This window comes from Micromys minutus (genome assembly GCF_963924665.1).
Source record: "Micromys minutus genome assembly, chromosome: 24".
NCBI classification, from domain to species: Eukaryota; Metazoa; Chordata; class Mammalia; order Rodentia; family Muridae; genus Micromys; species Micromys minutus.
Window position 1 is genome coordinate 18,070,828 of NC_137959.1, and position 27,793 is coordinate 18,098,620.

The 27,793-nt window shown below is 48.8% G+C and overlaps 1 protein-coding gene across 2 annotated transcripts in view; it reads left to right on the top strand.

The window, feature by feature from the left end:
- Positions 1 to 27,793, top strand: part of GNAO1 (G protein subunit alpha o1) — a gene marked incomplete at its 5' end in the record, with an annotated part of 149,062 nt that overhangs the window by 99,918 nt on the left and 21,351 nt on the right. For both annotated transcript variants that reach the window (XM_080936990.1, XM_080936989.1), the window contains one exon: positions 24,778 to 24,938. In XM_080936990.1, coding sequence (XP_080793116.1) covers positions 24,778 to 24,938 — 161 coding nt within the window. The remainder of the gene's footprint in view (positions 1 to 24,777; positions 24,939 to 27,793) is intronic.

A 27,793-nucleotide genomic window follows, 5' to 3' on the forward strand; every position in this document is an offset into this window, starting at 1 on the left:
GATTTTTGTTCTTGATTCTGGTTTTTTGTTTTGTGGCAGTGTTCCCGGGATAGGGGAAGGTTTTGTGTTGTGGTCTTTGTACCTTCCTTACTTGCTGAAAGGCTCTTCCTCTGTTGTGATGCATGAGATGTAAATCCCCCAAAGACTCGTTGCCAGGGTGACAGTCTCCGGAATTGAGCTCAGCTAAACAAAGTCCTTCAGATTTGAAGGGAACAGTGTTTATTTCCCATGCAGAGGCAAGCTCTAGTGCCCACAACAAGGCTGTGTTCAAGGACGTCTGCCTGACTGAAGCAAGGCACAAAACTGTTCACTGGTTCCCGCCTCTTCTTCAGCAGTGTGGCTGGGCTCTGGCTGCTTCCCACCCTACACAAAAGCATGGGCAGATGCCGAGGCCACAGAGTGTGGCTTCAGAGGGTGCCTCCGACCAGATGGTTCCCTGGCCCAAGAACCTGCCGTTCTGGCCCTCAGCCAGATGCAGTCTGCTGAATGCCAACAGCAAGTCGTAGGGTAGGTAGGTGGAGCTGGGGAACCACCCTGTCCCTAGCAGTACACCTAGCTGTTTCAGCCATTTCTGGGGAATGGAACTGGCCTGTGACCAGAGCAGACTGGAGCTCCATGTCAGTGTCTGAGTTGGCTCTGGGGTACCATTTCTTCCCCTAGGAATAGAAGGAGGTGACCCCCAATTTTCTGGAAATGGTTGCCATCGTAGACCTTGAAAGGTGTGCATCACCTAAAAACCTCAAAACGTCTACCCATGAAATTCCCTATGTAGAGATAGAGCCCTTTGTCTCTTCTGAGCTTGTAGGGTTCTAGAGCTCTGGTTAAAGTCCTAGTACCTCAGGAATAAGAAACTTCTGCCCATAAAACCTTTTAACCCTCAGCTAGTGGCACTAAGAACAAAGCCCAAGGTGGGTCAGATAAACCTCACCTCGCTCTACACACCATTTGTCCCAAATTTGTGACCTCTTACCTCAGATAACATTGGCAGTGCCCCACACCTTACAGAGCACCCACATCCTGCCTTATCTCCTGGTCTACACAGCCACCTCAAGAGTCAGAATCTTCAGCCGCCTTGGCCAGTGTCACACAGCCTCCAGCTGCACGGATGTCTTGGCACAGCACACCTGCTTGCTTTGGTTGGCTTGTCTGTGTGTGTGTGTGTTTGTTTGTTTTTAGAAGGTGAGAATTTTTGCAAAGTCTGAATTTGGGTGTTTTTTTTTTTTGTTTGTTTTTTTTTAATGAAACTGTACAGCTTCCTAGTAGAGTTGTAATTAGGAAATGCTGTGTTAGTCAGCAAGGCAGAATTGAAAAATAACCAGGCAGTGCTGGATGGAGTGCTCTCCCCTCCTTAGAAATTTCAGTTTTGCCACACTGGGGGAGAGGGAGTTGTGAAGAGCGGAAAGATGTGCGCAGCTGAGCAGGGCCGGGGAGGCTGTGCTCCTACTTTATACAGAATTTAAAAGCAACAAGAACCATTGTGTGGGGGGCTTTTTCTATCTGTCAAACAAGAGGGGAGGTAAGGAGGGAGCAGGTGAAGGAGGAGGAGCTAGGAGGCCAGGCCAGGACAGGCAACTGCAGAGAGCCCTAACATCACCTGTGTGCCAGCATGCCAGCGGCACTGAGACAGCCTCGGCAGCACCTGCACGCTGAGCACGTATGCCAGGCGGTGTGCCAGGGACCCTGTCTCTGCTTTTATCCCAACCCCCAGGCTCCAGTTAACAGCCATATGTTCTCTTTGTGGGGATCCAAGAAATAATAATGTGGCATCCTGAAAAGAAGGCCAAAATATAGGCTTTAACTTTGCGAAAAGTGAGTTAGATGAATGAAACGCATTGAGAACTCGAGGGCCTGTGGCATCTCCCAGATGGAGCAGATAGTCTGACGTAGGGACAGAATGGTTTTGGATGCTGGGGAAACTCACCGTATCCACCCCTGTTATGGAGAAGGAACCTGAAGCTCAGAAAGACAGAGTGACATATCCATGTGACCCAGCTGATAGCTAACAGAGCCAGCAGTGACTCTTCAAGATGAGAGCCCTGGGAAACATTCTCATCTTTGCTGCACTGGTGCAGTCTCCAGCCTCGGCATTCGCCTTCCCAGGGCTGCTTGCTGCAGAGATTTTTTATTTTTTAATTTTTGCTTGCTTACTTATGACGCAAACCATGCTCCAGGGAGTTGGGGCCTGAGTCGCACTTCCTCTGAACCAATGCACGGATCGGCTGAAAAGCTCCTTCAGAAGGGGCTGGCGTGATGCAGCATGTGACTGGCAGAGCTGTGGTTGCCTAGCATTGGCTGAGCACAACCCAAAGGGGCCTGTCCTTTCTGCCCTGGTCTCTGCGCCTCTTACTCCCTCTCTTGCTTGTCTCTGGATTACTTTCTCTAACGAGCTATCGACTTGATACAGCAAATAACTCGGGGGTTGTTTGAACGCCTCTTTCTCGAAACTGTAACCTCAAAGCTCCACTCATACCTAAGTTTTGCAGACCTGAGATTGGGCACATACTTAAATGTGTACAGGGCTCTAGCCGAGGGCCCGCTCTGCCCAGAGCAGCAGGTTGGGGAAAGGGAATTGTCAGCAGGATGGAAATCAGCTGGTACCCAAGCAGGAGCCCTGCCAGGTTTATGGCCCTGCTGGGGGAAGTCAGCACAGCTTACCTGAGGAGAAAGCATTCGCCCAGAAACCTTTCGGATGCCCACATTTTATAACTGAGCAGGGTGGATCTAACCTGGGGTTCTAAGGCTACAAGCCCAAAAATGAAAAGCAGGTGAGTGTGAGTATACACCTGTACATGTGCCCACACCCATAGGTGTTTGCATGTGTAGTTCTGGGGGCAGGAGGGGGGATGGGGAGGGAGGAAGAGGGAGAGAGACTGACTAAACTTCATGAGACTAAGGCCTTCCACTCAGCCCAAAAGTGGCCCCTGAGTACCCAACCTGGCTCTCGGTGCACCTTTAGCCAGCGGCACAGCACAAAGCTGCTGCCCACTGGCTGCTCCTCAGGCTCCACTGTCCTTGGTGGCTTCTGTTCCTTTACTAGAGAAGTTGAGAGCTTACAATGGGAATGCTGACATTTGGGGAGTCGCCCAGCCTGCACAGAGTTGGGGTGGAAATCTAAGATTACCTATCTCCGGCTCACTAGGTGCGTCTGATAAATGAGGCATATTAGAAACGTGGTGACCCAGATTGAACAGAAATTCTGACGACAGAACAGAAAGGAATAAAGGCTGGAAAGCTTGTCTGTCGTGCCTGTGTGAGCTAGAAAATGCAATTATCCTCATCCGCAAAATGGGTTGATGCCTTTGAGCTCATTCCAGAAAATCAAATGAGAATACTTGGAGCGTGGCTTTGTAGGTGGCAGTGTGTCCTTGAACCCCCCCAACACAGAGGACCAGGGGCTTGAGACCACCAGCCTTTTCTGTAGCCTCCTTCAGAGATGTCAACGGAACCTATAATGAGGAGTTTTTCTTAAACCTTATTTTACAAGCAAGCTTGACTTGTCTCCCACTGGTTTCAGCATTGCAGCAAAGCACAGTTCTAGTCTTAGGCTCCAGTTCCCTGATGTACTCATGTTGGCCTACCTTCTCCCAAGTGGCCAGTCTTACCTCTCTCCAGCTAGTGCAAAGGCCGCATCTCTGAGGTCCCTAAGTGCACTACTGCCCAGATTGTGTGAGCACAGCTGACTTGGTGGACAAGGAACAGAGCAAGAGTCTGGGACCACGCTAGAGCGCCACGCCGGATCTGATGCTGCCTTTGTTCCACCATTCCCTCAGCCTCTAGCACTGACACACCTCCGTGAGCATATGCTAGTCATCCAAGTTTTCCTGTGAGGATTCAGCCCCATCCAGTGAAGGTATTGGGGAGCCCTAGACACAGGCTCTGGGGATCAAGAAGATTCAGGCCCAAGCCCTAACTAGCTCACAGCTTTTCTCTGGGCTCTTTGTTCTCCTGCACCTTTTGTCTCAGTGCTCTGGGGATAAGATGGGTAGGACCAGGGCTTTCTGTATTGGCGCTCAAAGCCCTTAGGTGGGAATCTGGGGATTGTTTGCGGTGTGTTGGAAGTGGGGAGACGGATATTTAATGTTTTTAGTTGTTCACACTGTTGTTTTGAGGAGTTATTTTTAGCCAGACCCCAGCTGTACTTGCTTGGTTGTCCTTTCTTTCCTCGGAGAACACAGCTAAGCTGTGGTGCTGTTGGCGGAGAGACTCGGCAGGAACGTTGTAGGTGTGTAATTTGTAAGGCAGTGGCTACTGTAGTGAATTTTTTTTTTAATTAAAAATAAATGGTATTTACTTAGAGGTATTCAGAATATCGGCAAAATAGCTGCAGCTTTCTTTTTTAAAAACAGTGAATTTTCAGTTAACAGAATAATTATTGTATATAAGCTATATAAAAGACAAGTGACGATGGAAAAAATTACTGGCCCATGGATAAGTAATCGGTGCTGTGCAGCAGCAAAAGTCGCCATAACAGTTCACAGCCCCCAACTGTACCACACAAGTCAGCGCTATTGGAAACATGGCCACGGCAGGGCTGACAGCACCTTTGGTTAACAGAAAAAGAAACACTGTGGTTTAAAACATCTCACTTCAGCTTGTCCCCCTTTAAAAGGAGTTGTGTACACAGTGGGTTGGATGCTTTGTAGATAAGAAGAAAACTAGAACCAATTTACTCATCGTCCTCTTCCTCGTGCTCTTCTTTCTCTTGCTCTTTGCAGACGGCAGCCCCTCCCCTCCCCCCGCCCCAGATTCCCTTGATGTCTGTAGACAGCATCATCCCTCCTATATTTTCCCTTGCGCCTAGCAACTACCTTTTCCTAGGCTGCTTGTCATCTGCGGCCAAGCCCTCCCATGTCTCTCCCGGTTCCTTCACACGACAGGTGGCTAAGCAGAGATGTTTTCCTCTGATCTGAGATGCCCAGAAGAGAAGGCAGAAGAAGGCCTCTTGGACACTTTGGAACCTTGAGAGGCTTTTGTTTTGTTTTGTTCCCCTTTAGAAGGGATCTCAGCTTTCATTTCTCTTTCATAACAAGCTTCCTCTGTCTTCCCCAGTCTTCAGCTTCCTTTGTCTTCCACCAGAATGGTTCCTGGGGAACTCTGAGAAGCTCACTGGAGTGCCCTGTGATGCTTCCTGTGTTCCTCCGGGCAAGTTTGCACGGAAGATATGGATGATGATTTTTTTTTTTTTTTGCCTCTCAGCATCTTAGGGTAGCCTGTCTTCGTTTTGTTGGTTTTCCTTGGGGAGCCACAGAATCAACCGTTGCCCATCTGGCTCTTACTGTCCCCTGTGGCATCTCTGTGAAGCTCAGTATGCTACACCTGTAGTGAGGTCTTACTAGGAGGGACCCAGCATGTTGAGCACCTGATTTCACTAATTCATTAACTCCTAGCCCAGCCAAGAGGCTAAGCTGGTCTCCACCTATGTGTAATGATGCGGTGTAATGGCTAAAGGCTTGATTTCCAAACCCAAGTACTGCTCAGAGTTGGTGGTTCACATGTATGAGTAGGAAATCATGAGACTCTGAGTGCCCCAACCTTGGGTCCTACCAGTGGGTCCCCCAACAGTGGCACCTGTGTCCAGCCTCACATTCTCTCCCTGGAGTTCCCTGACTCCCCTGACCACTGTGGTGTTCTGTTTACAAAGACTCTACCATCCTGGGTTTACTGGATCCCTGTGTCCTGCCACTGGTGGTTCAGGCTGTTGACTTTTTCCTGAAGAATCTCTACTACCACTTCCCCCTCTCCCCCAGCTCCTGGTGGATCTGAGCTTGTTCCTACCTACATCCCTCTGAGTTCCACTGGCTAATATACCAGTGTCCCAGAATCTAGAGCTAAGCATCTCCTTCCTGTGTGTCAGTTTCCTAACTTGTATAAAGAAATGAAGGCAGTGTCCTTTCTTCCTTCCTCCCTCTCTCTCTCTTTCTCTCTCTCTCTTTCTTTCTTCCTATATTTCTTTCTGGGAATTCTTTAACTTTTTGTTTTGTATATATGGATGTTTTGCCTGCCTGCTCTTTTCTGTGACTGACAGTGTGCCCTGAATGTTTAGGGATTGTGTACTGGGTGTAACTCTGAAGGTGCTTTGAGCACAACTGGCCCCTGACCTCTTGGCTATCTCAGGAACTTCTCTGGCTTGAAATGAAACGTCCAAAGCCAGTCAGGAGAAGTCGGTAGATAGTGACTTCCAAGTGTCCGATGTAAGTGCCATGGCTACTTATGTGATTTCACCTTGGTTTTGGTGTTCCAGCCCTAGCCATGGCTCAGGTAGGATAGTCTAGAAAGACACAGACTCTGCCTTCTCTGTCTTATTAAGGCTGATACACAGAAACCCATCCCCCACCTAATTGGTGAGATTCGGAGCCCAGTGTGATACTCAGAGGAAAGCTAGGTGTTGAGGCAGATGAAAGCCATTTCCTGAACCAGATTCCACCATTATACCCAGCCTTGCAGAATGGCACAGGCGTGCCTGAGGAAGCACCTCCAGTCATCTCCTGAGTGACAGACCCCTAAGGAGGAGATTGAGAAGTATCAAGAAGGGGTGGAGCTTGAATGTGCATCTGGATGGTGAGGCCTTCTGGAGCAGGGCGCTCCTCAGACACTCAAAGCACTTGCACAGGGCAACATCATAATGACAGTAGACAGTGCCCACAGAGATGCTCCAAAAGAACTAAATCCAGAGTGACTTGCTGTGGCTTCTGCTCTCCCGCTGACCACTATTCTCCATCCCTGAGAGTTGCTGTTTAGCTTAGTGTTAAGCTTCTATTCTGAATCTTCTCTGCCTGGACAGATTAGTCCTCAAGACCAGAAGCTACGGCCTCTGTCTAGTGTAGCTCCTTCATTTCGTAGACATGTGATAGGAACCCAAAGTTTCCTGCTCCAAGGGCTCAGTGTTTTTCAACCTTTCTTTACCAAATTTATTCAACAAATGTTTATTTATCACTTACTATGTGCCTGGCTTATTGGACATAAGAGAGTGCGTGGCATGGGCGTTCTGATGGATTAGAATAGACTGTAGATACAAACCACAGCGGGGAGAGGCCACACTTAGCGCCACCTCAACAGAGAGAAACAGAGGGTCTCAGCCCAGACATTTGTGAGTCCCTGTCTGGGAACTTTTTGATTCTCAGTGGCTTTGCCTAGAGTTTTAGCAGCCCAAGGTCTCTGTCGAATGTCAGTCTTCTCTCAGGGCAGGTAAGACCTGAGGCCATCCAAGCAAGCAGCTCGCGGGCCTCCTTCAAGCTTCCCCTATAGTGTTGTTGAGCCCCACACAACACTGTCACCAGTGAACATTGTCGTCGTGTCCAAAGCAATGGGGACACTAGATGATTGAACTTGACATCAAATCTAGCTTCAGTTCCTGAGGGGAGAGGGAGCCCCTCTGGATTAATTACACAATTAGACTCAAAGATCATTTTGTAAGTTTCTCTGGGGAAGGGCAGATACAGACAAACACTTTATGCTCAATGCTACAGTGTCCTGCGCCACCCACTTCAGACCCACCACAAGCTGATGACCTGCTGTACCCACACATGCAGGCCGCACCCATGTGGCTGTGCCACTGTGTCAGCCACACATAGACACCAAGGGAAGACACTCCCACCCTGCTGGAACCCAGCATACGACTCCACGTACTATCCATCAGGACAGCAGGAGTCCTCAAGTCCCCGTTCTGTTTACCGGCCACGTCCGCTCCTCTCCTGCTTATCTGTCCTTCTGGGTTTCCTGTTGTGGTAAACACAAACCTCGAGAATGAATTCTGGGCAGTTCCTCCTCTGCCTCCTCAATCCCACCTCCAGCTTGCTCTGTCACTGCCTGGCCCACTAAGGACAAAGTACTGGCATTTGGCACCCATCTCAGCTCATAGGCCGGAACACATCCATCCTACAAGCAATACCTCATAGCTGAAACCAGCAGTGAGCTGAAGTGGCCCCTGCCCTCGTAGAGCTTACCAGCTCCCTGGGAAGAGAAGAGTCAGCAAGGAGACAGACTGTCCGTTTACATGCTGTAATGGTTCATTTAAAGAAACAAAAAAAGCATGCTAAGAGCAGAGATGTCTGCTGTTGATAGTTTTGGGAGTGGGTACAGGGAAATCCAGAATTACCCTTCTCTTCTGAGTTTTGTTTAGACTGAGACAAAGAAGAGGAAGAGTTGACTCTTAGAGCCTGAAGACTGGGGGACGAGCCAGTGCAAAGGCCAGGGGTTCTGTCTGTGGCAGTGTCTGGGCCTGGCATCAAGGCCTGGACAAAGCCTGCAGACACACGAGGTGGTTGGGTAATGGCTGTGATGAGACACAGGGGAGAGGGAACTGCAGAGCCTGCCTGTGGATAAAGCACAGAATGATGCCACGGCCTAGGGAGGGGTCTTAGGAGCTGCATTGATCTTAAATTGGTCCAAGTCCTACACATCAGGGACTTGAATGACTGACATTTATCATCTCGTATGTAGTACTAGAGGCTGGAAATCACAGGTCATGATGGCGGCCAGCCTGGTTCTTCCGGAATCTTTGGCCATGAGCTGTAGATGACCGTCCCGTGCCTGTTTTCACCAGTCTTCCTTCTCTTTGCATCTGTGTCTTAACTTATAAGATGAGGTCCTTCCTTCATGGTCTCAGCTAGAGCACCTTATTAAAGATGGAATCTCACAATACAGTTTGTATTGTGCATTTGTGGGGATGGGCATCAGAGCATAGGAATTTAGGAACACCTGAATCAGCTTCTAACAGGCCTTCCCTAATGGACCCATGGCAGATGGGGTAGAGAAATGCCCACAACACCCCAGGAAGCCATAGGAAACCAGTCTTGGTGCCACCTGCTCCCTCTTTGTTGAAAGGGATGATTAACAAAGAAAGTGACTGTCGCATGTAAGGCGAGTGGGCGGAGAGGACAGGACTCCTGGCCCCAACTACCCCAGCTTTTTCCCTTCCCACTCATGGCATGGTCCTATGTCCAAGAAATGCTTAGATTATGTGCTGAATTAGGTAGTGACCTCCTAGCTGGTGAACAGTCTACTCCAATCTGAGCCTCAGGTCAGGCCTTTCCTTACTCCTGCCACCATAACTGAAGATAAAAATAGCCACCAGGAAGAAAAGGCCTTCAGGAAATTACCTTGAAATTCAGAAAACATGAAGCCAAGTGCCATCTAATTAAGATGACATTTGAAAAGGGGGGAGGGGACAGGAGGCCCGGGCGGCATTTTAAATTGCAAGTTGATTGTACAACCTCCATAATTCTAGTTCTGAGCAAAGTTTCCAACTGGAACTGAAAGCGGGACTTCAAAGACGGCTTACCACTAGCCTTGCAAATGGGGTAAAAAGAGCAGCATGGGGCCCTGGGCACAATGTGGCTTACAGTCTGGGTAAAGGCTAGGGACTGTGGGGGTCTGCAGCCCTATGTGGGGGCCTGCTGGGAATCAGTGGGGCCACTACTGGGAGGAGAGCTAATCAAAACATAGCCTCATTCTTGATAGCAACAACATTTGTGCAGGTGAAGTCACTTTGGGTGTAGCCACTGGACACAGCTACAGCCTAGGGTAGCCCCAGGCTGGTGGCCCACCCTGGTCTCCCCCTGGTCCTTGTATGTAGCATTGGGAGACGTTGCTCTTGAAGGACTCGTTCCTAGTGACCTCCCAGGGTATGGAAGACCTGCTGCCTCCTTCCAGAATTTCGGTAAAGATAACCTAGTTCCTCTCCCAGTGTGTATAGAGATATGGTAGGGGGCATGAGATATGAGCGGCCTTTTGCCCTAGGGGACCCCTGAACATCCTCTCTCAATCACTTAGTGTATTGCATAGAGACACTCAGGGCAACTAATTTTGCTGTTCTTACCATTATTGCTTCTCACACTGCTAACCCTGGTGTGCAGTGACAAGTGAGGAGCAAAGACAACAGTGCAGGAAGGAGGGAGCTGCTCGCAGAGTGCAGCCCAATGCCTGGATCATCCTGGGTGTGGGTAGTGCTCCCCAAAGTGATGGAATCAGATGCTTCTAGTAAGATGGATGGACATGAGGTTACATACAGTTTTTATTTCAAGTTATTTTAATGAATCAAACATCCTTTTAGGGATGGGAACTAGAGATTAGTGGCTGGATGGTTGCCTAGCATGAGCCAGTCTCCAGGTTCAATCCTTAACACCACTACCCCCCAAAACCTCTGCGTAGATTTTATAGGTCTTACTACATTTCCTCTTGTTCAATGTGTGTTTTAATAGAAAAACATTTAATGGCAAAGTAAGTAAATTATGGCTAGAGTGGTATAAAAGGCAGTAGAGATTTAACAGGTGTTTCTTGGAGGCCTACTGTGTGCCATGGAGTGACCTTTCTTGTTGCCTGACCACTGTGTGCTGTGGAGTGTTCAGTGTGGAACATGGCCTTTCCCTTTGGGACATGGAGCGCGTGGGTGGCATAGTTTGAGATTCCAAAAACTTACCTCTCTTTCCCTGGTTGACCTGTTATTTGGTCTGTTTCTTTAAAGCAATAACAAGATAGTGCCCAGTAGCCTATAATCTAAGCAGAGGCTGAGCACCATGCAAGGGACCAAAGCAAGGGAAAGAAGGACATAGTAGATAGAAATAGTAGTCAAGATACCAGTGTTACAGCAGACACCTGAATAGACCCTACCCAGAGGGGACCGGGGTGGGCAGACTTCCATCCACCCCCTCCCTGGGACATGGCCACACCTCCTCCACCAGGCCTGGAGAGACAAGGCAGACAGGACACAGCGGGAAACAGTGCTGTATGTGGACTGTGGTGTTGGCTCTGGAGCCAAGGGTTGGGCTGTAACTCTACTGGCCAAGTGACATAGGGAGCCTGGTACCCCACTGCACAGAGGAGATGGGGGAGAAGGGGATGCCAGTGGAGTGACAGCAGAGTAGAGCCAGAGCCCCTGTGGCATCTGATGGCCTATTGAATGGCCTTATAGTTACATGGGTGAATGCCAGTTTGAGCCAAGGCATTTCTCCCCAAAGTGGGAAGGGTGCACCATTGCAGCTCTCTAGTGTTTCTGGAGCACCAAGCTTCTCTTGTGAAGCAGAGAACCCAGCATCCTTTCCTCCAGCTTCTTCACCCAGGGGCAATGGCAGGGAGAATCAGTATGAGAATGACCACGTGGGAAAAGAAGCATTCACCCTCATTCGGGACCCCAGAAAGTTTTCAGGCCAGTGACATCCATGATGAAACAGCTCTATCCACCTGCCCCTGGGCTAGCCTAGACATTGCAGGGTGCTGCCTGTCCCTCCTTCCTCCTTGTCACTGTTGCCCCTGAACACTCTCTTAGCTTCCTAGTATCCCATGTTTCTTCCTCCAGAAAGACCAGACATCAAGAACCTGGAAAGTGGGCATCAACCCTGGCACCTCTGTGGCCTCCACCTCCTACCTCACCCAGGGCAGTGGGCTGGGACCTCTGCCGGACCCAGTTGGTTCTCAGCCACAGCTGCCTCTCTATAGTACCTGTGTTGTAGCTGATAGAACTATTTGTCATCCTTGTTTTTTACACCTGTCACCACCCCACCTGCCTCATGTAAACACTGCTGTAGTCAACACACTAACCCTGGGTCCCCAGGGTGGGCCTCACCCAGGCCCTCTAGGAGCTCTGATCTCTTAAGGCAGGACTTAGGAGAGCAATAGTGACAGCAAGAGAATCTCCCAGGTGCCAGCTTTTCCTGCAAAAGACCTGCCCAGAGGGAACTGGATGAGGCAGAATCCCATCCACCCCCTCCCTGGGACATGACCACACCTCCTCCACCAGGCCTGGAGAGACAAGGCAGACAGGACACAGCAGGAAACAGTGCTGTATGTGGACTGTGGTGTTGGCTCTGGAGCCAAGGGTTGGGCTGTAACTCTACTGGCCAAGTGACATTCAAGTCTTGGAACCCAACCTAAATACATCAGTTTCTCTGATAATAAAGTAGAAGAAATGACAACATTTTGGTGCCTTTTAAAGGAATGAAACCCACGGGCTGGTGAGAGAGCTCTATCTACATGAGCATGAGAACCTGAACTCAGCTCAGTCGGTGTGCTTCTGGCTTACTGAGAGACTCTGCCTCAAAAGAATAAGGTAGAAATCGTTGAGGAGAACACTCAGTATCGACATCTGGCATCCACATGGCCTACCTGAGACTCCCCAGGTGCTGTAGCTTACAGCCCTTCTTTCAGCCCATGAGACGATCCACCACTTTTCAGCAGACAGAAGCCTGGGCAGCTATACTTCCCATAGCTGATTGGAGGTCCTGTAAGACCTTCTACTCAAAGCCCCTTGAGGCACATGCCACCAATCTGTCGGATGGGATTGGACCAGAGGAACTGAGTCACAAGCATGTAGTAGCAGGGTCTAAGTCAGAGAGCACAACTCTCTCCGTCAAGCTTCTCATGTTGAGTCTCAGGCCTGTGCTCATACACCTGTAACACCTGAGACCCTGAGACCCTGACATGGAGCAAAAGAAGGGACTCGGGCTGGGAGCCTGCACCAGACCATGGGGTCCTGCTAGAATTAAAAATAGTGTTCTGCTGTCGTTGTGGTTATTTTTATAGGTGCCTTCTATTTAAACTGCTTTATTCAGATTCTCTGTTTTCCATAGGAATGTGACATTTTAAAGTACAAAGATGTATATAAGAAAACTAGTATTAGTCACCGGCTGACGCAGGGCTTGAGCAGAAGTTATGAAGGTGTTGGAGATGATGCCTGGGAAGGAATAGCCTGGCCACTGGTTTTGAAATTTATTTAATCTGTGCTTGTGTGCATTAGATTTTATATGTAATTGCATTTGAGGTTAGAACTAGGAAGTTGGAGAGATGGCTCAGCAGTTAAGAGCACTGGCAGCTCTTCCAGAGTATCCCAGTTCAATTCCCAGCAACCACAATCATCTATAACTGCAGGTCAAGGGACCCAAAATCCCCTTCCAGGCTCCACGGATACCAGGTGTTCACATGGTGCACAGACACACACTGAAGAAGAGGGAAGGGAAGGGAGGAGGAGGAGGAAGAAGTAGTTGTTAGAATCAAGAAACTTCTACGTGTCTCTTCATTTAAAAATACTAGTAATTACTGGGCATAATGACTCCCTCCTGCTTAGGAGCTAGAAGTGAGAGTGAGCCTGGGGGTCCATGGCTTAGGCAGATAGTTGTGTACTGAGGCTGGAGAGTGACTCAGTGGTAAAGTTCATGAGTCAGGCCAGGATTTTACTCCAGAACTACAAAAATAATAAATACGATAAACTCATTACCTGCTTATTTAAATAATACTTCATAAAATTTTTCTATATTTTTCCAAAAGTATTTGTTTAGTATGAAGAATTACATAGCTTGTTATCTTCACAGGTCTCTTTAAAAACTTGCCTGGCAGAAGACAGCTCGATAATTTGGCTATAGAAAATTGTGTCCCTCACACAAATGTATAGTTTTAAAAGGAAGAAATACTTTTCTAATCTTTTTCAGAAAATTATTTTTTAAAATTCTGCAAAATATGAAGCAGTTTGTGTGTACCTGCTGTTGTTGCTGCTGCTGTTGCTGTTGTTGTTGTTGCTGATGTTGCTGTTGTTGTTGCTGTTGTTGTTGTTGCTGCTGCTGCTGCTGTTGTTGTTGTTGCTGCTGATGTTGCTGTTGTTGTTGCTGCTGATGTTGTTGTTGTTGTTGCTGATGTTGCTGTTGTTGTTGCTGTTGTTGTTGTTGCTGCTGCTGTTGCTGTTGTTGTTGTTGCTGCTGATGTTGCTGTTGTTGTTGTTGCTGCTCCTGCTGTTGTTGTTGTTGTTGTTGTTGGAATTGAACCCGGGGTAGGAAAAGCTCCCCCATTAAGGCACACCCCAACCCACTCTCTCTTCACTCTGATACAGAGACTTACTGAGTTGTCTAGGTTAGCTCAGAAGTACATTTATTTATTTATTGATTGATTGATTGATGGATTGAAAATGTCAGGCTGGAGAGATGGCTCAGGGGTTAAGAGCACTGACTGCTCTTCCAGAGGTCCTGGGTTCAATTCCCAGCAACCACATGGTGGCTCACAACCATCTGTAATGGGATCCAGTGCCCTCTTCTGCTGTGTCTGAGGACAGCAACAGTGTACTCATATACAAAATAAATGAACATATTTTTAAATGTGTGTGTCTGTCTGTGTGTGTCTGTGTATGTCTGTAGTGGGTTACAAGTGAAGGTCAGAGGACAACTTTTTGGAAGTTGATTGCTCTTTATACCAAGTGGGTCCCAGGAAGTCTTCAGGCTTGGCAGCAAGAGCTTTACCCACTGAGCCATCTCACTGGTCCAGGGTAGAAGTTTCTGACCCCTTGATGAGTGGTACAGAAACTGGGTCTGGAAGGGTGTCTATGAATGATCTGGAGAGTGGTACCAGTCTGCCAAACTGTCAGCCTCACATCCTGCCTCTGACTGCACCGTGTGTGTGTGTGTGTGTGTGTGTGTGTGTGTGTGTGTGTGTGTGTGTGTGTGTGTAGAGTCCCAGAATCCATCCTTTCTCTTCCCTAATTGGGTTGCTAATATCTACTGGCGAGGCAGCCCTAATTAAACCATTCATCTTTGTTACTCTGTATTCTGTATTCTGAGGATCGAGGTTGGCCATTATCATTTTTCTTTCTCTTTGACCAAACTCTCTGTGGATAATCTGAATCTGCTCTTGTTCATTTCTTAGAAATTCCATCTATCCGATTTGTGTTCTTTTGTCCTTTCTTAAAACACTGGGCTCAGAAGAGAGGACAAGGGCGCGGGGGAGGGGCAGCTTGAATTTGAAATTCTCTCTTCTTCACCAAAGCTGATTTGTGAGTGCATGGGGCCTGCTTGATGCCTCCGCTGCTCAGAGTGAGTCTGCACCCACCCAGGAGAGAAGGGCATCAAGAAGAGAACTGGAACCAGACAAGGCTGGACCAAAGGGTTGATGGTTGGAGCGTTGAGCATTTCCCATTAGTTACTGTGCTTTGAACCTGTGAAAGCTGGGTGGCAAAGACCACACTGCCCGTGAAGGTTGAACCATCTGCTACAGTTGCTAACAAAGTGAACAGAGGCTTCATCCTGCATTTAATGATTCCACCCTGCCCCACCCCACTCCACCTCACACCTCCTCCTACCTCCACCAAGCCCCTTGTACCTGTTTCCCACAGGTGCTAGTGGAACTCCAGATTTGCAGCTCGGCATCTGTTATAAGAAACTCTACAGGAAGCATTTTTCCCTCACCCTAGCTGCTCCACCACAGAACCCCGCACTGCCTCAGGAAGGAGACCAGCACTCTGTGTGAGCCCAGCCCCATCGGTGTGGCAGGAGACATCCATAGGTTGCTTCGGCTCCAGGTCCCATCCTTGACCCCAAGTCCCCTTGCTATCTAGAAAAGGTGCAGGGAGGGCTATGTGGAAGGCAGGGACATGGAAGTCAGCAGGCTAAAAAGGCAGGGGCATTGTCTTAACTGGAGAGAGAAGGCAAGGCTGTAAACTGTCAGATTCTCAGTTTTGCTGCAGAGTCTCTGGAGGAAATCATGAAGGTCCTCTCCCCCAAAGTAAATGGTGGACACACAGCCCCGCAACCCCAGAGACCCCGTGACCTGATGGCAGGCTGCAGGCATAGGTAGTGCTCGGCGCCTTAAGCTCAAAGGTGAGAAGCTCCAAGCACATCTAGTCCCAGTCACCAAGTACCTGGTATGCCCCAGTTATGACTGCTGCCGAAGATGTGCCGTCATGTCTAAATTGGATGGTGGTGGGTGCCACTTCTACGGAGGGCCACAAAGAGCAGAGACAGGAGAACAGACTTGAGCACGGGGCCGCTGCTTGCCCTTGAAGCGCTGAGTTCTAAGGCTCAGGTGTAGAGCAAGAAGGCTCTCTGAGTAAAAGAAACATGCTTGTGTTCCCACATGTAGTTTTTAGAATGCCACCCCTACTGCTGCTGAAACTGCAGTGCCTCCATAGGGTCTGAGCATCTGAGGTCTCTGCCCTCTGCCCCAGAGCTGCTAGTCAGCAGTCCAATAACATAGCCCTGGCTCACTGGGCCGGGCCCTGCCCTGCCCAGTCTGTGGCACCCGGTTCCTCTTGTTGGTCTGTGCTCTCCTGCCCTCTGGTGGTGATGGAGACAACTGCAGCGCTTGGGGCAAGGTGGGGCTAATGCAGGCCTTTGCAGCTGGAGAGCTGGGGGGTAGGAGGGCACGCACACCCATGCTCACACTTCCATTTCACTTGGCCTCAAAGATTAGAGATGGAGGAAAACTCTAAGCGATCCAAAGCAGCTACTCAGATGGAAGGGGTTATTATTATAATTACTATGATTATTGTTATCAAGATTATCATGCCTGCCTGGAAAGTCTTGTACAAAGCAGGCTTATTTATGTCAGCTTGTTGTTTGTGTCTGAGGCGCCTCATCTTTGCTCATAATAACTAGCATTTGCGGGGCTCTTTCATGCTGCAGAGCTTTGTCACATCCTCAGCCTGGCTCATCTGCACAAATAGCCTTGCCACTGAGTGCCAGGAGGAGAGCAGAGGCTTGGGGCGGGAAGTGGTCTGTCTGTCGGAGGCCACTGGCAAACAGGTACAGGGCCAGGACTTGAACCCGGGTCACCAACTGATGATGCCTATTCCTCTCCACTATTACCCTTTTGTGCCTCTGCTCTTGAGAGGACCTGTGTCTTTGTGATCCTCTGGGTTTCTGATTCTTTGTTGCCAATCCCTCTAGAAAAGCCTACATTGCACTCAGGAACACCGAAGGGTTTAGAAAACCCAAGTCTTAAAAGGCACAGTTTGCCTACCTTCAAACAATAAGTGTGTCTGGCACTATGTAAGCTCCCGCAGCATATGGTATTGGGGACTCGTGGGGGGACACGTGGCCAGAGTTCACTTGACCATTACTAATGCTCACCCTGGGACATGGCACAGTCCAGACAGGCATCGCCACATCTCTGAGACATCGGTGCAGAAGGTGGCATAGAGGCTGCCTGTGGCCTACCAAATGGGAGCCAATGTGCGCAATGCAGGCCCTCACTGGGCCCTGGGAACTTATAGCTCTCTCCCCTAGTGGGTTCTAGCTCTAGAGACCAGCTGGAGACAACTCTAGAACAACAGCCTCCCTGGGTACCAATGGGCTGTCCCACTGGCTGATCTGACATAAGGTCTGAGTACTGCTTGTTACGCATGCTCAGGGTCTGCCCTGCAGCACTTGGTCTAATGGACCATCCTTCATAGAAGGGGTCTACTATGTGCCTCCAGTCTAAGGGCATCACTACCCTGATACCAGCCTGGACATTCTCTCCTCCCCAGCAAGGGCATAAGGCAGCCTGCTTCTGGGGAACTATGCCAGGCTGCACCCCCATCTCCCTGCCCACCACCTGCCATCATCTACACAAGGAGTCATCTAAAGCCCTCAGGTCCTCCAATGTGATCCTTATCTACACTGAGTTCTATATGTCATGTGCATGTCTGCATTAGGAGTAAGAGCCATTTAAGCAGAAAGGTTATACTATTTAAAACAGTGAGAATGTCCATGCTGTTTCTCTATCATTAATGGAATTTTTTTTTACAAGTTATCTTGCTGGTGGCTTCTAGAAGTCACAGTTTCTCCCAGCCTCCTGATCCTAACTATCTAAGAGCAGTGCTTGACTATTGATGTTCAGACCTGCAGTTCCAGCTGTTCCCGGGCCCCTGTCACTGCATGTCCACAGCAGCTCAAGAAGTGAGAAGGGGCATGTCTATCCACTGAGGAGACGCTAGCTCGGCTGATGTCCTACGCTGTGTATCCTGTTGTTTCACGTGATGACCCTGTGGGGAAAACAGGGATGCCGTCATCCTCACTCATAGCAAGGACACTGGACCACGGCTTACACTGAGAGCCTAGGTTGAGACCCAGTCTGGGCCCACCCATCCAAGCCTTTCTATGGAGCAAGAATGGCTATAGTCTCTCTCCAGTGGGAGAAAGTGCTTCCCTTCTGTTTCTGCACTACAGCCAGCCTGGGGACAGTAGGAACGGCAGTGCAGCCCAGGGAGGCACACACATCTACAAACTCCTTCCTGGACTACTAGCTGAGTTCTGCTGCACTCTCTCTCTCCTGTCCAGCTCATAGCCAGACCACATAGCAGAGCCAGTCATGTAAGAAAATGTACAGATGAAGGTACCGAGTCCAGGGAGCTGTCCACAGTTAGAGAACAGGGGCTTCGATGCCAGAACTGCTCTGTGGGCTACGGCCATAGGAAAAGGATCTTCGCAGAAGCCTTGAGCCTGGTTGGTTAGGAGGTAGAATGGCTAGGACTATTGAAATACAAGTTCAAACATAAGGTGACCATCCAAGCAGTGTGTCCAGTTAAGTTTAACTAAAGAGGGGTCCGGGAAACTGCCCAGAAACCCAGTGGCACTGTGGTTGCTGGCACAATAGATTCCAGGCATTGACTTTTATTTTCAACATTGATCTATCCCTGTCTTGGCTGTACCTTCATCAGTGGTCACTCCACACTCCTGCAGGCTTTGGGATTCTTTGATCATTTCAACAAATATCCTAAGGGCTGGTTGAGGTACTATGGTTGGTTGTAAGCTGAATTTGACAAATATGGACATGGGCCAATAGAATTATCTAGATCATGTGTGTATATCCCCAAATCAGAAGATAATGTCAGCCCCATCCACACTCAGACTGGCTCAAGGAAGGGTGTGTCTTTCTGGGAACCCAGGGTTCTGCTGACAGCAGACAAGAGTGGAAACAGTAGAGATGGAGCACCCAGCAGAAAGGGCCTGGCCAGCCACAGAGGAAGGTGGCCCGGCTCCTGCTAGAAGCTGCCCCTTGCTGTGCCTGCTACATTCCAGCCAAGGCAGGATCCCACGACATGCCCTCTAGAGATGGTATCTCCAGAAGGGTCCACTCATAATCTCTAAGAGGTCAGACCTGGTATCTTCATCTTCTCAGGCAGCTGTAACTTCAGCCACCACAGACTGGGTAACTTCATGCAGCAGAAATGTATTTCTCACAATTCTGGAGGCTGGGAGGTCCGAGGTCAAGATGCTGTCAGATTTCTCAGTCTGTGAGCGTTCACTTCCTGGTTCACAGACATTGTCTTATTGCTGTATCCTTGTTCTACATGATAGAAGGGGTAAGGGTCTCTCTAGGGTCTCTTAGAAGGAGATTAATCCCATTCATGAAGATTGTCCTCACAGCCCAGTCACACCTGCATATGATTCCTATCCCATTATCCTGGGAGTTGAGATCTCAACAGAGGAGTTTGGGAGAACACACACATTTGAACTGCGGCACCTCAAGAGTCTACCCCAAGGACAGGTCTATGCTTTGCCAGACCTTATTTTCTCTGGGCACAGCACATCTGTTCACAACTGTGGCCAGCAGGGGGACACAGTGCTGTGGAGCCATATTGGAAAAGAGGATGCTGGATTGTGAGCCACACCTCTGGCTTAGGAGGAGCCTAGACCAGATGGTGGTGGGGTGAGCCCCATTCCCCAGGCCTGAGGGCAGTCATGCAAAGGAGCAGGATGGACTCCCCTGTTACTTGCTTGGTGCCCTTCACAGGCTTCCAGGGATGTTAGTGAAGCTCCTCTTACCCTCTAGCTGAATCTGAGCCCTGAGCTGTCAGCTAGAGCATAATAGCCAAGTCTGACGTTAAGATGCCAAAGGGCCTTCATCACATAAGACTGGCTGTGAAGCTGCATACAGGGCACTGTGAGCTCCAGGGTACATGAGAGGTCAAGAGATCACCCTGCACATTCAGCAACAGCCACATCATGGAGAAGGGACAGTCAAGGTAGGCATGGCCAGGGCAAACGTACCCTACACAAATGGAGCCCCTGGTAGGGATTCTCAGCCTGACCAGCTAATGGGAAGAAAGGGCTGTATGTGGCTAGGGCCCGTCACTGGGATGAGTGGCGAGTGAAGACAGGCAGGTCGGTGTGCTTAGTGGGACATGATGATGATGATTTGTGAACTTAGGAACAATGGGAAACCATGCAAAGAGCTTTAGGTGTTCATAAACAAACAGCTCTTGCAACCATTCACATGAGGTTTGATTGGGAATACTCTGAAAACAGTTGTTAAAATATGACAGAAATTTTGTTATAAGATTAAAAACCAAACAGTTAAGATCATGTTAGCACAACTCACATGCAGTTGTCAAGACCTGGGTTATTTTTAGATCGCTGTCCCACCTTTCCTACATGATGCCACCCAGCTGCTGGACCTCCAGCCGACACACCTTCCGTTCTGAGCACTAGGAAGGAGAAGGGGAGGGTGAGAGAACGGTGTCCTTTCTGTTTGTTATTTATTCACGCATACATTCATGTACAGTGCTAGGGATTGAGCCATGGGACTCATGGGTTCTAGTTAAACATCCTACCACTGAGCTATTTCCTCGGCCTCGCGGATATTATCTTTATTTTACTTTTTTAAAAGTCATTTATTTATTTATTATTTATTATGTGTACAAAGAAGAGGCAGACTTAGCATGTCTGTGGACATCAGAGAACACAGTGTAGGCATCTCCTTCCACATTGTGGGTGGGTCCCAGTGATCAAACTCAGGTCATAGGGAATGGGCCTTTACCCACAAAGCCATTTTTATCTGCCTTGGATCTTTTCTTTAAATGGTAGCTCCTTGTTCTGCTTTAGCCTGCTTCTGTTGGGGAACTTGCTGAGTAATCACCCTAACTACTTGAATCATTATGATGGACACCCTTTTAGTTGTAAGCCATTGTGCCCAGATAAAAATTAGGGGTTCTGCTGGGCAGTGGTGGTGTACAACTTTAATCCCAGAACTTGGGAGGCAGAGGCAGAAAGAGCTCTTGAGTCTGAGGCTATCCTGGTCTGCAGGGTGGGTTTTAGGACAACCGAGGCTACACAAAGAAACTTCATCTCAAAAACAAACAAACAAACAAACAAAACCGGGGTCCTTTATCTAATGAAGAAGGGAGTCTGGGTGTTAGTACACTAGTGATCTCTGGCAATGCGATACCCAGGCTGCAGAGAGCAAGACTGAGGCCACAGTTGGTGAGGACACAGGGAAAGAATGGGAACAGCTGCCTATGGCCTCTGGCTTTTCTGCCAGGTCAGTAGCATGAGAAGTAACATCACAGCTAGGGGAGATAAAAGGGGACCAGGGACAGACAGGGACTGGCATCTCTCTCTGCTTTCATGGAGAGGAGGGATAGGTCTGGACCCCTGATGTGTGTGTGGAGAACCCCAGGACAGCCCCTACCACAGCTGCAGGCTACAGGCAAGCCTTCAAGAGCAGAAAGCATAAAGTTCCACATATTCCACATCCCACATCTGGGGACAAAGTAGCCTTATGGGGACCCACAGTTTATCTACACACAGCCTCTGTGTAACCCCCACATCCTCTATGTGGATGTGAGGTGACTCTGGTCAGTCGGATTGGAGAATGATTCTGACCCACCAGAAGAAGCCTTGCCTGACCTGTCCCAGGAACCCCATGAGTCCTGCCCTGTTCTAAATCTGTCAGTGTACTGGACTGACAGGCTCCTTGGGGATGGTGGTTGAAGAACTTGGGAGCTCTAGCTAGGTCCACTGGCTGCTCCCATAGGTAGTAAGACAGACCCAGAGATTTCAGGATACCCTAAGGGCAACCAGGCCAGGCAGAGCAAGCAGAAGCAGGTCCCTGAGTCACAGGTCCTGCTGCTGTTTTTAGCTTCAGGTGGAGGCCGCTCCCCCTTCTCCACCCACCCCTCCTTGAGTCATTCTGGCTGCCTGGGGCACCAAACGTCCAGACTCACCCACTTTCCAGAATGACCCTAGGAAACCAGGCTGCCTCAGTGAACACCCCCTCCCCGAAAAAAAAAAAAAAAAGGCAGGTGAGGTGGCTTAGAGACCCAGGTGTTTGGAACACTGTCCTCAACGTGCTGTGTCTTGGTTAGCGTGGTAGGATGGCCTTCCAGTTTCTCGCCAGGAGTCACTCACTCCCTTCCTGGAGCAGGCAAGAACACAGCTGACAATTTCCTCATAAACCTTAGGCAGTAGCCAGACTCTAACAAAGTCAAAGCCACTAGTCAGACACCAGGGCTCCAGAGAATTCTTCAAGCAGCAGAATCCCCACTTACCCTTTCCACAGGGCTTTCTGTTTGCCACAAACCCTCCAGGTGTTGAGTTTCCTTTGTCTCTCCCACCCCAGAGGACACCAAGGATTTTTACACCACCCACTTACTTCTCAAACTAGCTAGGTGTGTCTACTGGTTTTGAAAGGGCTCAAAGCAGTGTTATGCAGACAAAAATACAGAAACCCGGCCAGGTGAACCCATTAGCTTCTGTTCTAACCTGCGCTGCTCCTTCCAACTATTCTCTAGTGATGTGTGTTGTTAGCCCAGGATTTTTCAAATGGAGCAAGCTTACAAGGATGTGTCCCTAAGATCTCTGTCTCCAACCTGTGATGAAGCCTCTAAAAATACTACCTTGAGAAACAGAGAAGCAATGTCCTTAACCTCTATAGCCATGACTAACACCCATAGGTGCTATGTTACCAAGTGCCACAGCCAACATGTGGAACAGCCCTCACCTAAACTCAGCTACTTGGCTCAGAGACCTGCTGTGGGTTCCACTCTGTGTATGTATCCCAAGTCCACTGCTGGGATGAATGGCAGCCCAGGCACATTCATGGTGATGGCAGAGGCCCACATCAACCTATAAAAGCGGGCAATGTGCATCCTATTGGAATCCACACACTGCCACTCCATGACATACTGTGAGCCAAGGGAAGTCCTGTTATCTGAATTTCCCTCTGTTGAAAGAACTCAAATGAGGTACCCAGAGCACAGCACAGAAAACAAAAGGAGGGCTGGAAAGATGGCTCAGCAGTTAGGAGCACTGGCTATTCTTCCCAGGGAACCCGATGCCCTTTTATGGCCTCCACGGGCAGGCACACGCACGGTACACAGATATGCATTCAGGCACCCACACATAAAATAATAATTTTTAGAAAGAAAGTTGTGTCCATCACAGAGTAAAGAGAAACACTCCCAAAGAGTGCAAGTGGACAGTGGCCACAGGAAGGCACTGCTGTACCAAGCCACATTTCGGATAGGCTTCATACTGCTCCTCATGTCTCTAGAACTGACTGCCTCCCCTGAAAGGCAATGTCCTGCCTTTCCAGATGCTATCAACAGACCCATTTGAATCATATCTAATGGGAGGAGACTGTAGTCTTTGTTCTTTACCAGAAAGTCTCCCTAAGTAGGAATCTTACAAATCTTACAAGGTTTAATCCCCATCTACCCTTCTCCCATCTTTCTCTGTCTGAGACAGAGTCATGATGTGTGGTTCTGACTGGCCTGGATCCACCTGCCTGCCTCAGGAATGCTGAGCTCGCAGTTAGGGAGGCATCTATTACTATTCCAACGGTGCAGAAGGCATGTCTCTACCCAGGGCCCATGATTCAACTCAGATCCCTTCTCCTGGCCAGTGCTCAAGAGTCCCAGTTGCGATCTCTGGTTTTACAAGCTTCTGCTGAGGAAAGACCATCCCGAGTGACCTTCCAATGCCTCACTAGCTCGCTAACACGGTAGCCACAGATTTGGGAAGCAGGAAGTGTATTCTGCCCCAGGGGGAACAGGCCAAAAATCGAAGAAACATCAGATCATACTGTTCTCGTAGCGCAGGTGGTTGTGAAGGTCTAAGCAAGCAGTGTGTGTGCACAGCCATCCTTGGTAAGCTGTACAGAGCTGCTAGTGTGTGAGCACAGCAGTGGCGGTGGAGCAGCCCTGTGGCTCCCAAGAGCCTTTGAGACAGTAGTGTTCCACCACTGAACATGAGTGAGCCCTGCTTGTTCTGTAGCTGAGGGATGGGCTTGAAGAGCCTGTGAATTACCCAGGACTTTCCCTGCAGCCGTCAAAACTTGCTCCCTCAACTGTGCCCTCAGACAAGGAGCGGGAGGAAGGATCGAGCTGGGTACCGATTGTCTCGTTTCCTGTTCCTGGGGACATGCAGGCCTGATGGCCACAAGTCACAGAAAACTGGGTTCAAATGAGGAAAATTACATTTCAAACTGGGCATGGTGGCACACACGGGATCTTAGTACCGAGCTGAGGTAGGAAAATCAAGGTCATCTTGCACAATTCAGCAAGACCTAAATAAAACATTTAAGAGCCTGAGTTCTTGTGACTCAGTCAGGTTGACATGAGTTTTAAGTATCTATGAAAAGATTAGCTTCTTATACCTGTAAAGTATAAATCTACACAGGTCCAGTCCCTCAGAGTCCTTAAATAACCAGAAACTTTGGCAGGCAGAGACAAGTTCCAGGGACTTGCTCCCTCAGATAAGAAAATAGGAAACTACAACTCTAGCCCAAAATGCCATGTTTTAATTTTGTTCCCCTGCCCGAGGGGAAAAATAAATCCTGTACAAAAGTCTTGTTTTCAAACAGATGGAATGAGGGTTGTTTTAGGGAATAGAGAGGTGGAAATGACCATGGAGTTTGTTACTCTAGAGCAGTTCTCAGCCTTCCTAATGCTGTGAACCTGTAACAGAGTTCCTCGTATTGTGGTGACCCCAACCATAAAAAATGTTTCCATTGCTACTTCATAACTGTGAGTTTGCTAACTATTGTGCATTGTAATATAAATACCTGTGTTTTTAATTGTCTTAGGCAACTCCCATGAAAGGGTCTTTTAACCCCCCACAAAGGGGGACAAGACCCACAGATTGAGAATCTCTTTTCTAGAACTTTCTTGAGGCAGAAGGGCTTTGGAAGAAAGTGAGGCTCCCAGAACCACTCACAGCTCCTGGGCATGCAGGTGTGTCTGGTCATGGGCCAGCTGCCCTGCTAGAGATTGTTGGAAACCTAACCAAGGTCTCAGAGCAATATGTCTGTCTGTCCTTGTAGGCGGACTCCAAGATGGTGTGTGACGTGGTGAGTCGTATGGAAGACACTGAACCATTCTCTGCAGAACTTCTTTCTGCCATGATGCGACTCTGGGGCGACTCAGGGATCCAGGAATGCTTCAACCGATCTCGGGAGTATCAGCTTAATGACTCTGCCAAATAGTAAGTGCACACACAGGCTGGAGGCTGGAGGAGGATGCAGGCACAGGGACTGGTGAGAGGGGAAGGGACAAGAAGGACTTTACTTCCTGTGCCCAGGATGAGGAAGAGGACAGAGAAGGGAGAAAGCAAAAAGATAACCACACAGGAAGTTTCTGTAGGACAGAAACCTGGGCACCACCTATGATGGGTTAAATATGCTTGGCCCATGGAAGTGGCACCATTAGGAGGTGTGGCCTCGTTGGAGGAAGCATGTCACTGTGTAGGTGGGCTTTGAAGTCTCCTAGTGTTCAAGCTCCACCCAGTGCAGAAGAGCCACCTCCTGGCTGACTTCAAATCAAGATGTAGAACTGTCAGCTCCTCCAGTGCCATATCTGCTTGCACACTGCCAGGCTTCCTGATGATAATGGACCAAACCTCTGAAACTGTAGGCCAGCCCCAATTAAATGTCCTTTGTAAGAGTTACTTTGGTAATGGTGTCTCTAGCAATAAAACTCTAACTAAAACACCTCTTCTCCTGGACCATGTCTGTACCCCATAGAGGTTCCAGACTAGCAGGTAGGGTTTGTTTCTTCTATTCTGAAAAGCCCCAGGCCATAAGTATGGTGTGCAGAAGGCACCATTTATCCCAACACTCAGGAAATACAAGCAGGCAGATCCTTGTGAACCAAGGGCCAATCTGGTCTACAGAAAATTCCAAGCCAGCCAGAGCTATATCAACAAATGTATCTCAAACAATCAAAATACATACACAAGAAGTAACAAAAATATACAGGCAGAAAGCCATACAGACTGTGCCTCTCTTTATTTCTAAGAAAACTACAGACTTGGGGCTGAGCTTTACCTCAAGCCCTTGCTTAATACATGCCAGACCCTGGACAGTATTTACCACCACAAAAATAAATTTCTAAAATGTGTATGAAAATGTTAGAAGGAAATCCATTACTTTATGTGTGCCTTAAAAACTTTTTGCTTTTAGTTTTTTATTTGCTTTGTTTTGTTTTGAGAGACAGCGTCTTATGTAACCCAGGCTGGCCTCAAACTCTCTATGCAGCTGATGAAGACCTTGAACTCCTGACCTTCCTAACTCTGCCTCTCAGGTTCTGGTGTCACCACCACTCCAAGATTTTCTTCTAGCTTTCAAGTAAAAAGTAAGAATTGAGTAGTTCTCCGCCAAGAAATAGAACGAATAACCAAGCATATCTTTCAGCATTGTGCTATAACTAGATAAAGAGGAAGAAAGGATGGCAGTTAGGGAAGAAGAAGAGAAATGAGGAGTGGTAAAAGCCACAGCCAAGAAAGTGTCTCAGCCCGTCCTGTGACACCAGGGTGACAGCCTGCTGAGCTTTGCCACCCTCTCCCCATGGGTGGCTCTAGAGTCCTGGAATGGATGACACACTGGGGTTATATCTTGGCACTGAGACTGCCCTGGTTTTTGTAATCTCGTACCCCAGCTTTCCAGAAGAGTCTGCAGTAAAGCTGCTGTGGGTCTTACCCTCCAGCGTTGAAGGATGTGAGTGACTCACATTGTCACTGTGCTTCTTTCTCAGCCGGGGCCTGACCCTGGAGGCATTTGTCAGCACTAGGGGGTGGTGCTCCAGGCACCCAGAGGCCAGACGTAATGATAGACATCCTGCACTGGACAGCACAGCCCCAAAACATCTGGTCCAAACTGACCAACCCGTACAGAACACCAATAGTGCTGAGATTAACAATCCATGATCTCTAGGTACAATGATAGATCAGGATTAGAGGCACAAGGGTAGCGAGTTTGAGGCTAACCTGGGCTATACAGTGAGACCCTGACTCAATTTTTAAAAAATTTTAAATGTAAAACTGCATTCTGCGTTATACTGGTATAACCAGCTGGCCCCAACAGAACAGCACTGGCTAATGACATTCAAGCATTTCAGTGGCTATAATGGCACCGAATAAACTAGGGACCTGTCTGAATTAGTATTTCCATTGCTGTGAAGAGTCAGGGCTGGCCTACAGTTTCAGAGGTTTAGTCTGTTATCACCACAGCAGGGAACATGGCAGTGTGTGGGCAGACGTGGTGCTGGAGGAGCTTAGAGTTCTACATCTTGATCCGAAGACAGCCAGTGGGAAACTGGAGTCCACACTGGGTGGAGCTTGAGCATAGGCTACCTCAAATCCCACCCCCACAGCGACATACTTCCTCCAACTAGACCACACCTACTCTAAGGCCACACCTCCTAATAATTCCACTCCCTATGGACCAAGCACTCAAACGGATGAGTCTGTAGTGGCCATTCCTATTCAGACAACCACAGGACCAGAGCAAGACCAAGAACCTCTTCCCATTTCTCACACCCACATGGGATTGTATATAGTCAGTTATCTAAGGTCGTGGCCGACCAGGGGCCACCAAGCCCTGTGCATTCTCAGGGACACCTTGGTGAGCAGAGCTCCAAACTCCCTGTGTACACTCAGATCATAGGCCTGGGAATGGCCTCCCCCAAAAGATGGAACAGTCTCAGTCAGCTCCCTCCAGGACCTCCAGGGTAACCCTGGAGGCCACAGCTTCACTGCCCAGCTGTCTCCTGCTGGTCCCCAGGCTAAGGTTCACTTCTCTTCCAGAAGGACTGTCAGGGGTCCCAGAGGACCTACTGGCCTCAGCCTGTCTTCTGGATGTCCACCAAATATTCCTCTGAAATTTTACCATTGAATTAATACTAAAGTGAGTCTCTTGCAAAAACATCTCAACAACAGAGTAGGGTATGAAATGAACAACAGTTTCCCCACCACACACACTCATATACCCATACATAATCACATACACACTAACACACATATACATACTCACATACACACTCACACACACACACATGCATGCT